We start from the raw sequence: 16316 nt of genomic DNA, 5'->3' as shown, positions 1-16316 counted from the left end.
AACACTCAGTTTGCACAAAAATCTGCACCATTTACCCTTCATAAGCCTGCTTGCCTAATGGGCAGAGATTTGCCAACAAGACGGGAAGGAGGTGTGACCTCCTCTCACATCTGATTTGTCATGGCTTCTATCTCCAAACAGGCATAAATCTACTTCATTGGAAAATAGAGGATGGAAGAGCTACACATAAATCCAACATAAGAACCCAAAATTCTGACAATGCATCTTAAAACCCGTTGTCTCATTTCCGTCGGTCTTTTTGTCAGTCTTTTTTCAACCAAAACCAGGAGTGGAACTGATAAGTCAAAAATATAATGGGAGATTTGCACAGTTTCTGTAGTTTCAATCCACTCCTGGTTTTGGTTTAAAAAAAGACAGACCAAAAGAGTGCCGGAAATACCATGTGTTAACATAGAATTATACTGGACTTTTATGCAGCACTTTTGTTTACTTTACTTTACTTTTAAGTCTATCCCCTTCTAAGTATCCATACATTGTTGATGTATTAGGCTTCTGTTGTGTCAATGGTTCAGTACATTTTTTATAATGCGTGAGGTACTACTTTTTGTTCCGGCTAGAATAACATATATTAATCACATGCAGTTTACAGACTGTTTGCGACTGTGTACTCAATTTCTCATAAGCCACCTGTTTAAACTATGCATAAGACATCAGCATATACTTCTTTAATTCACTACAGCTTGACACCATTGGTTCTTCATCCAGCTGTACAAGAAAGTTTTATCAACTGCACTCTTACGATTCGCAGATGGGCTATACCCAGAGGTCATCCATTTTTATATACATTATAGAGAAGTAAACATTCCACAAAGGCTCTTCTTGGGAGGCTGCATTCTATATATCCTTATGTCATATGTTACCAAACACTTGTCAGAGGTGATTACAGCTCAGGACATCAATGTCAGAATGAAGAGAAACAGCTATTAATGTGACTGGGAATCTATTTATGCAGGGTTTGTGAGAGCCATAAATGATCTCATATTTATGTTTTCCTTTCACAGGGAGGAAAGAAGACCTATCAGGGGCCATGTGCAGGCCGAGATTGCAGCGGGGGATGCAAATGCTATCCAGAGAAAGGAGCTCGAGTAAGTTTTTTTTTTCCTTCCACACTGGATGGAAACTTTGCAGCTAACTCTTATCTCTTGATTTTTTTTTCATAAAGTACATCTGGAGAAATAAGGGTCTAGTAACATCATGCATCTGTGCAAGAGATGGAGAACATCTGTGGGACCATGTGGTCTGTTGACCTAACTGGGGGCCTGCAAGACATTGGCTCTTTCACCTTCTTTGTAGCTGTCATGCAGCTGAACATATGGTCCAGCAGTATTTCCCCTAGATCTGTTTAGCACTGCTTTATGAGCAGTAGGTCACCGTGAGTCTATGTAAATTTTCAGCAGTATGACCGTCAGCCTATGGGTATATTCATGCATACCAAAAGTTATGGTATGCATGATCTGTATGAAGGGAACCCCTTTATTGACATGAGCAAATAATAATTATTTATACAGAGGGATAATGATATAGTGACATGGCAGTAAGGTTAAGGCTATGTTTACACGACGTCATTTTGCGGACCTCTTTTTGGATGGTCATTATTCTGGTGCCAAATTATCTTTTGATAATTACGGCCACTAATAATGATCATGATCATTAATTGCGTCCATCTTTTGGCGTCTAAAGTATGGCGACAAAACCACATTGCGTGAGCATAGCCTAAAGATGTGCATCTGAGTCACACTATGCAGTGTTGATCCAGAGAAAGGAAACAGCTATTTGTGTCTATGATGGGTTTCTCTGCCTTAAAGTGGGTTTAAGTTAACTAGCTGGTCTCATTGTGCATGCATGCTACCACTCCATTCATTCTCTATTGGAGGTGTCGTAAACACAGCCAGACATGGCACTCGGCTATTTCCTCGGCCCCCATAGAGGCCTCCCCACAACACTTATTTATCTGTAAAGAAGGATCTTGAGAGATACTTGTTATCAGCTGTTCCTGCACCATAGGTTAAATGGATTAGAGATTTCTTTCTATTCTACTGAATTCTATGGCTAACACGGTACAGCAATACTTCCATAGGTTAAATGGGAAATAGATCACTGCCAGATGTCTTCAGGAAAGCATCAGGAGACCCTTGATGCCTATCTGGACCTCCCTGCTATCTTGATGGGCTCAAATATAGTTCAGCCAATAGTTAGAATCAATAGTCTTGTGCCAGCTATTGTCTATGCCGGTGATTGGCTGCAGTGTGCCCATACATCCTAGCAGGATGTAATATGTTTATACAACTCAGACAACCCCTTTAAGGCTAGGGTATGACACAGGTTACATGACCAAAGATCGCAGTGCCAACAAATCTACAAAATCTACAACCAGAAATAGATTCTGGATGGATTTATGGCGTTTGTCAGGTTGCAGTACAGTAAGTTGCATTTTTGTTGCATGAACACTTGTTGCAGGCACGTAACACTGCAATCTATGGCCATGTGACCTATGTTGTGGCCATGCAGGCATGATGGGCATTGTAGTTAACAGTGGGAGGGTCGCAGTTTTCCCTACCAGGGTAGTAGATGTCAAACACAGTCTATTATTGCAAACATGTTTATAGCAGCCTAAATAAAAATGCCCAAATAGTCTAGTCCTAAACGCACCAAAATATATACCAAACAAAAACAAAGATCCACAAGGGATCACAAAAATGCAGGACAATCACAAATAAGTATAATTATAATCTTTATTCAAGTATTTCTTATTTAAAATTACATAGATATGAAGGGAATGAAACAGAACCAAATACATAAATTAGTGAGGGGACATGAAAAGATGTTTTATGAAATCATATATTGCACATGCATGAAGATTAATAAAGACTAAAGTGACTGTGGCAATACAGGCAACCTCCACTGTATAGTAAACAATGTGGGTATTTATAATACTGTTTACATTGTTTACTATACAGTGGAGGTTGCCTGTATTGCCACAGTCACTTTAGTCTTTATTAATCTTCATGCATGTGCAATATATGATTTCATAAAACATCTTTTCATGTCCCCTCACTAATTTATGTATTTGGTTCTGTTTCATTCCCTTCATATCTATGTAATTTTAAATAAGAAATACTTGAATAAAGATTATAATTATACTTATTTGTGATTGTCCTGCATTTTTGTGATCCCTTGTGGATCTTTGTTCTTGTTTGGTTTATGTTTATAGCAGCGTTGAAACACAAAATCACAAAAAAATGAGAAAGTGAGACTATAAAATATTTAAATTGCCTGTGAGTTCATGTCCCTTCCATAGAGCCTCTTCTATTCTTCAGCTTCAGGATACGTAATGGTGGTAATCTCCAATTGGCATCTGGACACAAAGGCAAAAGATGGCTAAGCAAAAAGATATGCAGAACATCTGCTCTGTGTCCAATTCTTGCAATTTTGCTAAAAGATCACATTAATGAAAGTATCAAGACAGCTTAATGTGAGTCAAGTGAGCCGATAATATTTTTCTATGACTGAAGAACAATGGTAATGGTAGCTTAAGTCCACTCTCACAGCTGCTGAGCAGAACATGGACAGATCAGGAGCTCACAAATCTGTCTTCTGCTCTTCTCTCAAGCCTTGGCATGGCTGTTTGAACTGGCTTTAGAAGTGTTGACATTACACTAAAAGCTGTTGGCATCCCTATTGTCGAGATGTCACAGTGATCTGAGAACAGAAAGAGCACGTCAGGCAATCTGGGGACCATATTAACTTCTCCATGTTTGTTTTATTATTAGTTTACTTACATTTTTAAAGACCCCCTTCATTCCTATAACACACTTAATCCTTTCATCAATGGTACCACAGTGGGCAAACGGACTAGCTTCAGCCCTTGGAAGTATGTTGTCAATGGATTTAGAATTAAGCTAGAACTATAAAAATGGCTTTTCTTTTTAAATTTTTTTTCTTTAACTTTTACTCTTACTCTTTTCCTTCTTTAGGCTATGTTCACACAACGTATTTTTTCGTATTTCTACAGTGGTTAATATGAAAAAATACGTTGGCTTGCTGTCTATGGGATCCCTAACGGAGTGCATACACATAGTTTATGTTCCGGCCAGGATCCCTCGTGGCGCCGCAAAGAACTGACATGTCGCAGAAAACCCTGTCAGTGCACGCTATGAAGCGAGCGACTGCGGCCGCAAGCTTCATGGTGTGCTGTGGAGTGTTCTGATGCGGGCGCGCGGATGCACCTGCATCAGAACTCTGCAGCATGAAAGATCATCCGGCCGGTACTGCAGTATCGACCGGGATGATCTTTTCAGAGACAGGCCGCTCCGTGACCTGGCCGGGTCACAGAACGGCCGGTCTCTTACGCCATGTGAATATGGCCTTATGCAGTTTATCACTCAAGGTAAGAATTCCCACCACAGGATTATAGTGGGGAAAGGCAGCATTCTCTTATATTGTCGGCCACAAATTACGATCCTGATCATTATTTGCGAACATCAATGTTAAGAGACGCCCAACGTAGAGGGAACATAGCTTCAAGGTCGGTATATTTACCCAATAAGGGGATATTCACACAATAGAGATACATTGCAGATTTATTTAGGATTTCCCCAATTTACTTCAATAAGGAAGTTAAAATCTGCAGCATATACGTGATGTGTGAATGTGCCCTTATACAAAATCACTACTGTTTTCATTCCTAGCTGAGCCTTTTAGTGGCTAAAACTGCCCACAGCGTCGTATAGCCTTATGCAGATGACTGTTTAGCCTGATCCCCTGCAAACTTGGATGCAAATCCAAAAGGACAGAGCTACTCTTTTCTAATAGGAGTGGATTTTGCATTTCGCACAGTGCTTTATAAACCTAAATATAAAGTTCTCATGTCTGTAAACATTTATTAACTGTTTCAGTCTTGAGGCTATTACAGATCCAGCAGATAATCATCCCCTTAAAACCCTGGTAATCTGCTTAACAGCAAATGGTTGTACACTAGTTTGAGCTTACAGATTTACCATTCCATAGAAAAAAATGAAAGGAATTTGTTTCATGTTACAAAAGTCTGCATTTAGATAGACAGAGAACGAAGAAAAGTTGTAACCACCAATTAACCTCATTCTCCATTGTAATTCTGCAAGAAGGAAATTATTGGTTTCATAATAAAAGCAATGCATGCAGTCACATTGCAGGCCGGGACATATGACAGTGGCTTTTGGCTATTATTACATGGTTGTGGAGGTTACAGCACCACAGGAACCATTTTACTACAAACAGTTTATAGAGCAATGGAGACATAATAGTGCCGATGGGTGGCCTACAAGTGTGCACAGTAAGGATCAGGCTCCAGCAGAAACCAGCTGAAAAAGATAATCTACTCTACATAACATCCAAGTGCCTTCTGACCTGTCACACTCCATAACCTCTGGCACAGTAAATCCCTTGTTCACTATAAATTTTGCCTAGACTTATGGGTCATATGGGCAGGGGTCATCTGGTTGGACCTATCTCTTCTCCTGCGGACAGTCACTTTAGTGTCTAATTACTTAGACCCTGGCAAATAGGTGATTTTTTTTCCAGGGAATATCACTATCATTTCAGTGTTAGTGGCTCCTACAGAGGAATTATTACATGTAAGCAAATAATGGGATAGGCCCACATCACATACACAGGATAGGCGATAAATGTATGATCACTCAGGGTCCAACTCCGTCAGTCCCCCCGTTTAAAAGGAGTGCCACCGCGTTTCCCCGAAATTAAGACGTCCTCTCAAAATAAAACACTCCCCCCCTACTTTCTTTACCCTCTAACCTAAAGTAAGGCACCCCCAAAAAGTAAGGCACCCCCTACTCTACACTAGGGCACCACCCAAAAGTAAGGCACCCCCCATTCCTCTCTCACCCTGCCACCCAACAATCACCTAATCCCCTTGTGGACCTCCAAAACCGGCACCACAGGCAGCCTGGTCCATGGCCCCCACATCCTCTGCACATCCTGACGCCGAACGTTACGCCACCGCACTCCTGACCCACCACGGGGAGAAGTCTTATTTCTCTCCCCCTGGCCCCCTCCCCGGCCAGGGGGAGAGAAATAAGACATCCCCGGAAAATAAGACATAGTGCCTGTTTTAGAGGGGGGGACCGTCTTATTTTCAGGGATACACGGTAGTACACATGTGTAACTACTACTTCATTCAGTGTCTATAGTGCTTGGTTCACACTAACTATTTTGTTCAGTAATTTTAGCCAAACCCAGGACTGGAACTGGCACAGGGAAAAACTATCATGGAAATATTTGTAGCTCTTCAAGTGTTTAAGACCCACCCCTGGTTATGACTAAACAACACTGACCAAAATGAGCTCCAAAATCAGAGTATTAGATATTTATCAAAATATACCCAGCATTACACTGATAGAGATAGCGGAGCATGGTACTAGCTCTGTCAGTCCCATAAACACTGAATAGAGCTGGGATCATGCATGCGCAAAAGACGCTTAGGGATCTCTGTCCTTATGATGGGTCAGGGTCCCTGCAGCCGGACCCTCAGTTATCATACTGTACATGTATTACCTGGATAAAGTATTGTATATTTTAATGGTTTAGGTAATGCACTTTAACATGAGACAAGGCTAGGTAAATAAATAAATAAATAAATAAATGAATAAAGTATGTTCACATGTATTAAGGGACCTTTCACATGGGCCAATACTAAACCTTGGCCAGGCTGCACGAACGATCATGCAGCCATTTACAGTTATGTGGCCACTAACCTCATCATTATAGCTTGCAAATCTCTTCTTTACACAAAGCTTTGCATGGCCAATAATAAAGATTTTATTGACTATACTAAAAGGCCAATAAAGGCCCTTAAAGGCCTTTTAGACAGGCCATTATCATTGGCCGAGATTAAATTTATTGGTATTGGCCACACATCTTCCTGTGTAAACAGGAGATGGGTGGCCAATAGCAAAAGGGAAACTAACAGCACGGATATGCACATATGCATGTTGTTAGTTTCCAGGTGCCTAGCACACAAGCAGTGCATACTTACCATCAGCGCTGCTCTGTGATCCGGTATATTCACCCTCTTTCTGACAGTTGAAAAAGGACGACAGACACAACACAGACACAATATAGTTTAGCAGGCGCAGTATGAATAATCATGTGAGCAGATATCGGTTAGACTAACCTAAATGTGTTGTGAAAAGAATAGGCACAATACTATTGATGGCATGTAGTATTGGCATCCTGTCCCCTGCCTGGCTTGTGGTCTTAGGTAGATATCTGTTACAATGTATTTGCCAATAAAAGTATCTTCAACTCGACAATCAAACCACTTGATATGTTTTGGCGCAGAACTCGCAAAGAATAATCTGGATGTTGAAGATATATTTCTGGACTTTTATAGTCACAGAATTACAGTGGCGCCTTGAATTACAAGCATAAATCGTTCCGGGACCGTGCTTGTAATCCAAATCCACTCTTAAATCAAAGCAAATTTTCCTATAAGAAATCATAGAAATGCAGACAATTGGTTCCACACCCCCAAAATAATGATTTATTATTCTGAATAACATGTAAAACAGACGAAACAAACATTCAGAAACAGCAGAATATGCAATATTATAAGTTACTGTACAGTAATGGAGAAGATGGGAAACACAAGGGCTGACAGAGACTGCAGGGAGTATGAAGTAATGAGCAGGACAGATGTGGGCACATACATGCAGCACTCTCTGTCCGGGGAGAGAGGGGTTACAGCTATGGAGAGATTACCTCCACAGTCCTGTCCCCTTATGTAAGTCCCAGCCTGAAGTAGATCTGCTATGATTTGGAAGGTGAGGGAGACTTCCTGGGTCAGAGTACAGTGCTGTAGACCCCGCTATGCAGACCATGCCCCTCTTCCACTCGTGCTCCCACCCAGTACAGGGAGCTCTTACACCAAAGCAATGCTCTTAAACCAAGTCACAATTTTGAAAAACTTTGAGCTCTTAAACCAAAATGCTCTTAAACCAAGTTACTCTTAAACCAAGGTACCACTGTACTAGAAAGTGCTCATGGAAATTCTGTTTATAATGGTATCCATTATGCTATGACAGTGTGCGCCCCAGTTGGCTTACAGCAGAGTCTATAGAGGTCCCCGCTATTTTATGGCATGTTTCCAGCAAGCATAGAACAGCATTTTTATAATTGTTTATGGCGTAAGTGGTTCCCATCTGACAAGAGCAATATCTGCATAATATACCGTGTGGTGTGTGAGAGGCTAGTATATAACAGTACTGGGCAAAATTTTAAAAAATTGCTTTAAAAAATAAATTAATAGCCTTCAATATAGCATCAGTTCTTTTAGACGACAAATGGTTTATTAAGGAAGCTTTTCCAGACATCTTGGAAAACTAACCTCAGATTGTCTATAGATGTGGGCTACTCCAACCCTTCTGGCTCTTCATCCCAGACAGACAGTGATGATGAGATCAGGGCTCTGTAGGGACCATATCATCACTTCTAGGATTTATTTTGTCTTCTTTACACTGAACCTAGTACCTGTCATCAGACCTGCTGTGATCAGGAGATATTGACAGCAGCACGATCCACTTCCCGGCTGTATCTCCATAATGACTTATTCTGATGTAAGTCTATGAGGCTACATGGTCAGATTTAGTGGCCGGCCTGGGAATGGAATATGCTGCTTTGCGCTCTCTCCTCTGCTATATTATATTTTTTAAAAATCTTATACTGTCATTCGTTCTTTACTAAGGCTAGTATACTATGGTTGACAAAGTTCCAAGCCAACAGATGGAAGACAAAAAAAGTACCATTGGGAGCACTTTAAACTACCATCAAATGAACTTTAAACTATCATCCAATGAAGTTTGCAAAAAGTGTCCACTTTTATTATCCGTGAACCTAAATAATAAGCAACATTTCGTCAATAGCCTCTCACCAGACTGTATGGGAGGTGACTACAAACTGGTTGAATCCATCAAACTGAGGCTTTGTGGAAGTATGTTCTGATACTAGGATCAGTATGTGCTGTGAATGTGCACCAAGCACAGATCTAACCTGTACAACAATAACTTGCATAAAACCTGAATAAAAATCAGCATATGCACAGTGAATTATTTAGACAGAGAGTAAATATGGATACAGTTTGCAAAATTCACATGATGGTTTGCTGAATTATCCTTCCTAATTGATGTATGTGAGTGGTTTGTGGTATACCACTAGGGTCGAAAACCCTATGCCAGAAATACATGCATTGGAGAAGTGCTACCTCCACCACATAGACAGACTGAAAGCACTTTACATATATCAGAGAGAGGACATACTTGACATGCAGCTGTGTCTGGTCTCAATGTTATTTAGGAACAATGACCAAGACTTTCATTTGGATTGATTGTATAATCACAAATACTGTGTCTATAAATGCCCCATCTCATATTCTTACTATGGGGCATTGTAACTATACTTGATACCTGGGGTAGATGATCCATGGTAATAGATGCATTTAAATGCAACCAGCTTTGCCAAGTGTATTCTTTAAAAGTCAACAAAGGAAATGTTTCAACCTACTGGGTGGTCTCCTGCAGGAACAGTTCACCGCATAGGTTAAAACAGTATTTAAACAAGAAAAAAGCTAAGTGGTTCTGGCTATGCATTCTGGTTACAAAACATCTAGACATGATTGAGAATGTGATAAGTAAAGAAAAAGTACAGTCACCAAATTGTAAATGTCAATTTAAAGACTAAGAAGAAAAAACTGACATGAAATGGTGCATCAGAGGTAAATGAGACAATGCCGAGCATAAGGCACCAGTTTCCTGAAGCTGGATGTATATGAAATTTGGTTAGGTCTTTGTGGAGTTCTTTATTGTGTCTCTTTCTCTTATTTTGAGTGGGTGGGGGTAGGGGGATGGCTGCACAACGACCAGTGAATAGTAAAATAGTTCCTACTTCCACTATAGGTTTTTAGTTTGTGGCATTATCCATGCAACATCCTCTAGGTTCTTCATTTTAGACTATAGAATCCAGCACAAACCACATAAGGCTTGGTTCACACTGCGTTTTTGCAGTCCATTTAACAAATCTGTTTTTAAATGGTTACTTTCAACATACGCATATTTTTGTGTACACTAAAAAAAATTGGAAGTCAATGGAAAAACGGATTCAAATGGATGGCACAAAATGGACTATAGGAATGCGGTGTGAACCCAGCCTAAAGCTCTCAAAAAACACAAAGGTCCTTATATAATTGATACTGCCATTGGCCGGACCCATGACGGGTTTAGACGTCAGTATAAAATGTATGAGGGCTCTCATGAGATATGTGCGGCTGCGGCTTACCCCTCCCCATAGAGAAAACAGGAATGATCTGCTGGGCCGAACATTAATTTGTAAGGGGAGGACAGGAGAGATAATATACAGCTGACAGTTATTGAAGATGTATAATCACCTTAACATGCAGCCTGTGGTGTGGACCAATCAGCGTCTTAGACTGCTTTTCTGAAAACACTGCTCACAGTCTACTTGTTAACCTAGTCTGCAGTAAATCATTGGCTGTAAGTCCCCATTGGCTAGCCAGCAATTCATTTGCATACCTGGCGGTAGCGGCACTTGGGTGACAACTGTGGCACTGGTTTATCCCTCCAAGTACAAATGGGCCAGGTAGCAGAAATCCAGCAAGCCTAACCGTTTCTCAAAAACAAGCTCTACAAGCAGTGAACTTATCTGTGGGGAAATTTGGTATAACATGGTGCCCAGTCAAAAGAAAGTAAGGCTAACATCCGGTGCTTACACCAGAAGCATATGCAAAGTCGCTCCTTAGATTTGTGGTCATGGCAGCTCGCTCTTGCATCCCCGTGCTCTGGAAACAAATGCTAGCCTCATCTATTGCTTAATGGATTGCTAGAGTTAATGACATTAGGACAATGCAGGAATTGACCTCTGCACAAAACTCATTCCACATTTTTTTAATCTGGTTCCAAACCACCCCAAAATATGCCTCCCCTGGGACCAAACCCCCTCTGTGTTGTATTGGGAAACTCGATTCTGGATTCTCGATCCTATAATGAACGAGAAAAAACTACCTCTGTGGCCTGCCTTCCCCTATATCCTCTAAGATCCCTCCCTCCTAACCCTTATGTTCCATTTTTTTTTATTTTTACCCAGTGTCTTAAATACTCCTTCCCCCCCCCCCTTTATTTTTTTTAAAAACTTATTTATTTATATTTATTTATTTATTTATTTTATTTTACATTTTTCTGTAAAAGAGCACTTGGGGATGCTCGTAACCCAACCCTTCTACATACTATGTATACGAAATATGCACAAAGACTTTTATTGTTACTTCTTTGGTTTGTTTATATTCCTTACCCTGGTTACAGAGTTTTCTTTGGAGGTGAAGCCCTTGCTCCCCTTTTTCAGCTATTGGATATGGTAGTTTTCCTTTGATAATGTGATAAATCAAGAATTATTATAAAAAAGTCCACTAGTGGTGGCCATTTTGTTTTGCAGTAGCTTTCTGCTATGGATAATAGAGTTGATGTATAGTGAGTATTGACAGTCATGACATGGATTGAGCAGACCTAGTCTGTATTGTGACATGTGTGAACAGCAGTTTATAGTCTTCCATCTAATTGAAGACCTTATTACCACACTATGAATGATGACAGTGGTGAGAGAGGGGGAATCCCTCCAGCTGACCAAGTCAGCCGCTCAGCATCCACCAATCTGTAGAACACGTGTGCACCTTGTTCTGATTACAATCTTCTTGGAGGTTATAACATGTTACATTGTTTGTGGAATAACACCTGGCTGCTCTGCGGCTGCTGTAATGACTTATGAGGTTAGCTGAACGCCTGGGCTCCCTACATCAACAGGGACACTTGTTTGGAAAACTTTTCTGAAGAGGTCATTGAATATAAGTTGTGCTCTCCTTGTGATCTCTGCTCCTCTTATCTGTCTCTTAACTACCTGCGTTGACAGGCAAATACATCTCAATAAAACCAAATGAAAGTGATTGAGATCTTTGTGGCTGGAGGCAATGGTAAAAGACGCGTATACCCTGCAGTCTGGGAGGGCCGTTATTGTCCAATTCATTCTGTATATATGCAGCGCCTAGATTTCCTGATTCTGTAGATAGTAAAAGTCTCAAATACAAGGCAATTTTTATACCACTTTCATGGAATCTGCATGGGCAATACTTACAGGTTTCAGGCGATATATTTAGGTTTTAATTTTTTTTTTAATCAGTTTTCTTCTTGTAGAAGCTAAGAAAAGGTCTGAATGAAGCAGCCGCCATTGTCCCTATCACAGTGGGAAATCCCAGCACAGTCCCAGACACCACTAAGCAGATGACTATACAGGCTTGGGGAATTAAGTATTTAATACTGATGAGAAAACTAGTACAAATAAGCAGCCAACAATGACCTCCCAGCACAGAAGGAAAGCAGAACTTTCATTGACAGAGGAGCGTCCAATTTTCAACCAATAAAAATATTTATGTGGCACCAAAACTGCCTTTTTTATCCTGCCAGATTGCTAAAAGCCTGGATTCTAACATAGCATGTCATCACGTTCTTCACAACTCCTATAAGAAAAAAAGACATCTACTTGCTACCACATATACCGCTCATTCTGCCAGTACGATCTGTGTGTACTATAATGTGTGTGTCTGGGGGATCTCTTTCAATAATCCATCTCATCCATTCAATTTACTATACACACCTAGAATGTATTCCTCTCCACTATAATTATGCAGTTTGAAGTCGAATTCTTCTAGAGAATCGGCATGCCTGAGTTATTAGTATTATTGCTACGTAGAGAGATGAGGGTTATTATGGGTGCAGCTCCTGAGGTTGGCTAGCAGCCAGACTTCGTGGCGGGATGACCACTATTTGAGCAAGACATGAAGGCCTGTGTTTTTCAGATGGTGGTCGTATAAAAGTGATCACATGGTATAAACACTGCCACATATTATAGGGGCTCTCACTATGCTACACAGGGGAGGGGAAGAAGAATTTTCACTGCCAGATTCATAGGGTATTGGCAACAATATATGGCCTCCCACTGCTGAAGGGATCCATTTTAATAAGAAGATAATAAGGATTAGACATTTCAGTAGCTTCCTCATACGTTATCAGATAGGGTCTCTGAACTTCATTTTATATACACATTTTATACCCTCCCGTTCAGATATTTTCATATTTTAGTCAAATAACCACAACTAAGGAACCCATAATTATGCAATACATAGGATGATTGTTGGTGACGAAATAGCTGAATATGAGATTGTATGCTGGAAATATTCCACTTTTTATGATACATTTGAAGATTAAAATCCAAGCATTGCTCATTGTAGGATTTGGATTGGCACCACAGAAATCCCCTTTAGTCATGTGCCTTGTAAAATAATTCTATGTGACTACACCCAGACTAGGCAGGCTGATAGCTATACTTCATTCTCTCTCGCTGCTCACACAGCTGGCACTATACCATCATTCCTTGATTAAAATAACGATGAAGTCTTATGTGCTTTATAAAAGAAGTAATAATTTCCATTGACAATGGTTATTCCGTCTTTTAATGATCAACATAAAAAGACTATAGTGAAAGTCTTGGTTAAAGGGCTTTCCCTTTAGATCTATGATATTGTGATGTAATGCTTCGAAAAAAAATATTATAAAAGTTCCTTTGTTCTTTTCCCATTGGCATCTTCAGTATAAAGGAGATTATACACAATAATTCCTGACAAGAATAGAGTGATGTTGTGTAAACAACCATGGATGAATGAAATTTGCTCATTGTGATTTATACCCAGGGTTTTGCATGACAAGACGTAACCTGCATCTGCTCACAGTTTTCCCTTCTCCAGATCCTATCATCTCTTTAGGGTATCATTACAAGCCTTATCTTGCTACCTAACCTTTGTGGTATTTAAACTAAAACTAATTATTTTACCCTTGATCTCAAAGGTCTTACATTGATGACTCACAGTCATCCATATTGTAGAGGACAGTATATAATTTACCTTAATCAGCCTTTCACATTATGCAGTCATTATGGTATATTCCAGTCTATAGATAGGGTCCATAGGGCCATGCCTCCATATGCCTCTCATTTTATGTGGGTGCATTTACATTTACATTTACAGCCAAATAACAAACAACTAAATCATTCCTTTTTATTGATTTATTATTTCTATTATTATATAGCACATATACAGGGTTAGGCCATGTTCACACAGCATAAGTTGTGTATTAATCACAGTCGTTGTTGCCAGTTTGCACCAATGGCTGTGATTAATACACAACTTACGTTGCATAGAAGTGTGAGGGAATCCCAGCCAGAGTGTATACACGTAGTATACACTCCGGCCAGGATTCCTAGCGGCCGCAGAACGGCCTGTGTTTCACGTAGTGTGAACCGAGCCTTACTGTATGGAGATTGTCACATTAGTTCTTGTCCCCTGTGAGGCTGACAATCAATCATGTGTCAGGGATACGGCTGGGCAATATTGGCCTTAATCAATATCCCGGTTAATCAAACATGTAGCCACGGTAATGATAATTAGACAATAATTCTGATGTGCCCCTTTTGTAAACCACACCCCTTTTGCTAGCCACACCCACTTGCTATGCCAAACTATGTCTCCTTCTATAATACAGCCAACCCCCCCCCCCCCCCCCCCCAAATGGTCACAAAGCCTCCCATTCCCACCTGGACCCTGCTGCTGCTCCACCTCCCATTCTGACACACTGGCGTCAGGTGCAGGGGGGTGCGCTCTAACGAGCCGGGTGCGGGGGGGGGGGGCACTCTGATGGGCCGGGTGCAGGGGGGAGGGGATCTGACAGGCCAAGCAGCTCAGATGGGGAGATAGAAACATACCACAAATACTGGCCTGGCAAAGTTGAGGACAGTTAACCGATGCCAGAGACAGTATTGCACTATTGCATTGAGTAATGCAGGGTTTACATGGAGCGAAAATTCGCCCGATTGTACGATTAACGATTTTGAAGTAACAATTTTTCTTTTACAACGATCAGCGTTTAGACGGTACGATATATCGTACGGAAAAATCGTTTTGCAATCGCTTTGCGAACGCTTAAGCCTATCTCACACATAGGTTAAATCGGTGAACGACTGTTCACACGGAACGATCTGCGAATTTTTGGCAAACGACCAACGACGATTTGAGAACATGTTGAAAGATCATAATGAGGGAAGGATAAGAAGTAACATGAGAAAATATTACTTTACTAAAAGAGTAGTAGATGCTTGTTAGGTGAAGGGTCACTGTTAGGCGTCTTTCCTACTGCGATTGTTGCTCCCCTGACACATATTTTGGCAAACTATAACGAAAGTCGAATGCCAACATATACAGTATGTGCACTAAGAGACTTGAGTCAATATGTTTGTGAATATATTCAAGAATTGACCTGAATATAGTCGCTAGTTGATGTGAATCCTGCCTTAAAGCCTCTTTTACATGATCCCATTGTTTGGCAAATGAGCATTCATAGGAACACCCAATAAAGTCATTGTTATTATGCTTCTGATGATGAAGATATTACTCCTCAGTCTGATTCTCCAGGGGGTCATTACTAACCCATAAGCTATTGTGGGCACCAATGAAGTGAAACAAAGGTCAGAAATCTCAAGATTAGGAAAGCCTCTTCAGATAGTTCTGGTCTCTATCAGTATTTTCTCTTGTTCATAAGTATAGCTTCTTATCAGAAAAGAACATACTTAATTTTATTTCCTGGGATTCTAATTCTTTTCAAGGAAATAGGTTACATTCCTACCAAACTTTAGTGAAAGAATATTTTTAGTGTTCAGCAAATCATATTGACTTTGGAGACAGAACCCTTGCTCATGGAATACACTTCAATTTGATTCAGGAATCTTGGAGCTCTAGGCAAGACAGGTACATGAGATTTTTTTTCACTCTCAAATACCCCAGAGCATATTTGTGATCCACATGGTGTTTGATTTACCATTGAATACTGATTTTTCAGGACAGGCATTAGCTAGCATGTCCAGGCAGCAACAAGAGAAAAAGACCATGCATACTTCTGTGAGGTCAACTCAACAAGTCTGACTTCATTGTATTTTATTATTTTCTTTTTATTTTCTTGTAGGTTTATTCAGTAGTAGTTTGTAGATTTTGTTATTCACTGAGATGGAATTTAAGTTATGTGTAATGTAATCCTTCATTATGCTGATTCCCCGATTTTGTCATATTTTTATTACAGTTGATAGGTTTGTCTATATAGAATCTGACTACTATGCAATATGCTACCTTATTAAAGTTAGGG

At 40.3% G+C, this 16316-nt stretch overlaps 1 protein-coding gene across 2 annotated transcripts in view; it reads left to right on the top strand.

The window, feature by feature from the left end:
* Nucleotides 1-16316, top strand: part of COL4A6 (collagen type IV alpha 6 chain) — a 190583-nt gene that overhangs the window by 69280 nt on the left and 104987 nt on the right. For both annotated transcript variants that reach the window (XM_069942625.1, XM_069942626.1), the window contains one exon: nt 1023-1106. In XM_069942625.1, the coding sequence (XP_069798726.1) occupies nt 1023-1106 (84 nt within the window). The remainder of the gene's footprint in view (nt 1-1022; nt 1107-16316) is intronic.

The sequence above is a fragment of the Dendropsophus ebraccatus genome, chromosome 10 (assembly GCF_027789765.1).
Source record: "Dendropsophus ebraccatus isolate aDenEbr1 chromosome 10, aDenEbr1.pat, whole genome shotgun sequence".
Taxonomy (NCBI): Eukaryota; Metazoa; Chordata; class Amphibia; order Anura; family Hylidae; genus Dendropsophus; species Dendropsophus ebraccatus.
The sequence above is the reverse complement of the archived record's forward strand: the minus strand, read 5'-3'. Positions and strand labels throughout refer to the sequence as shown.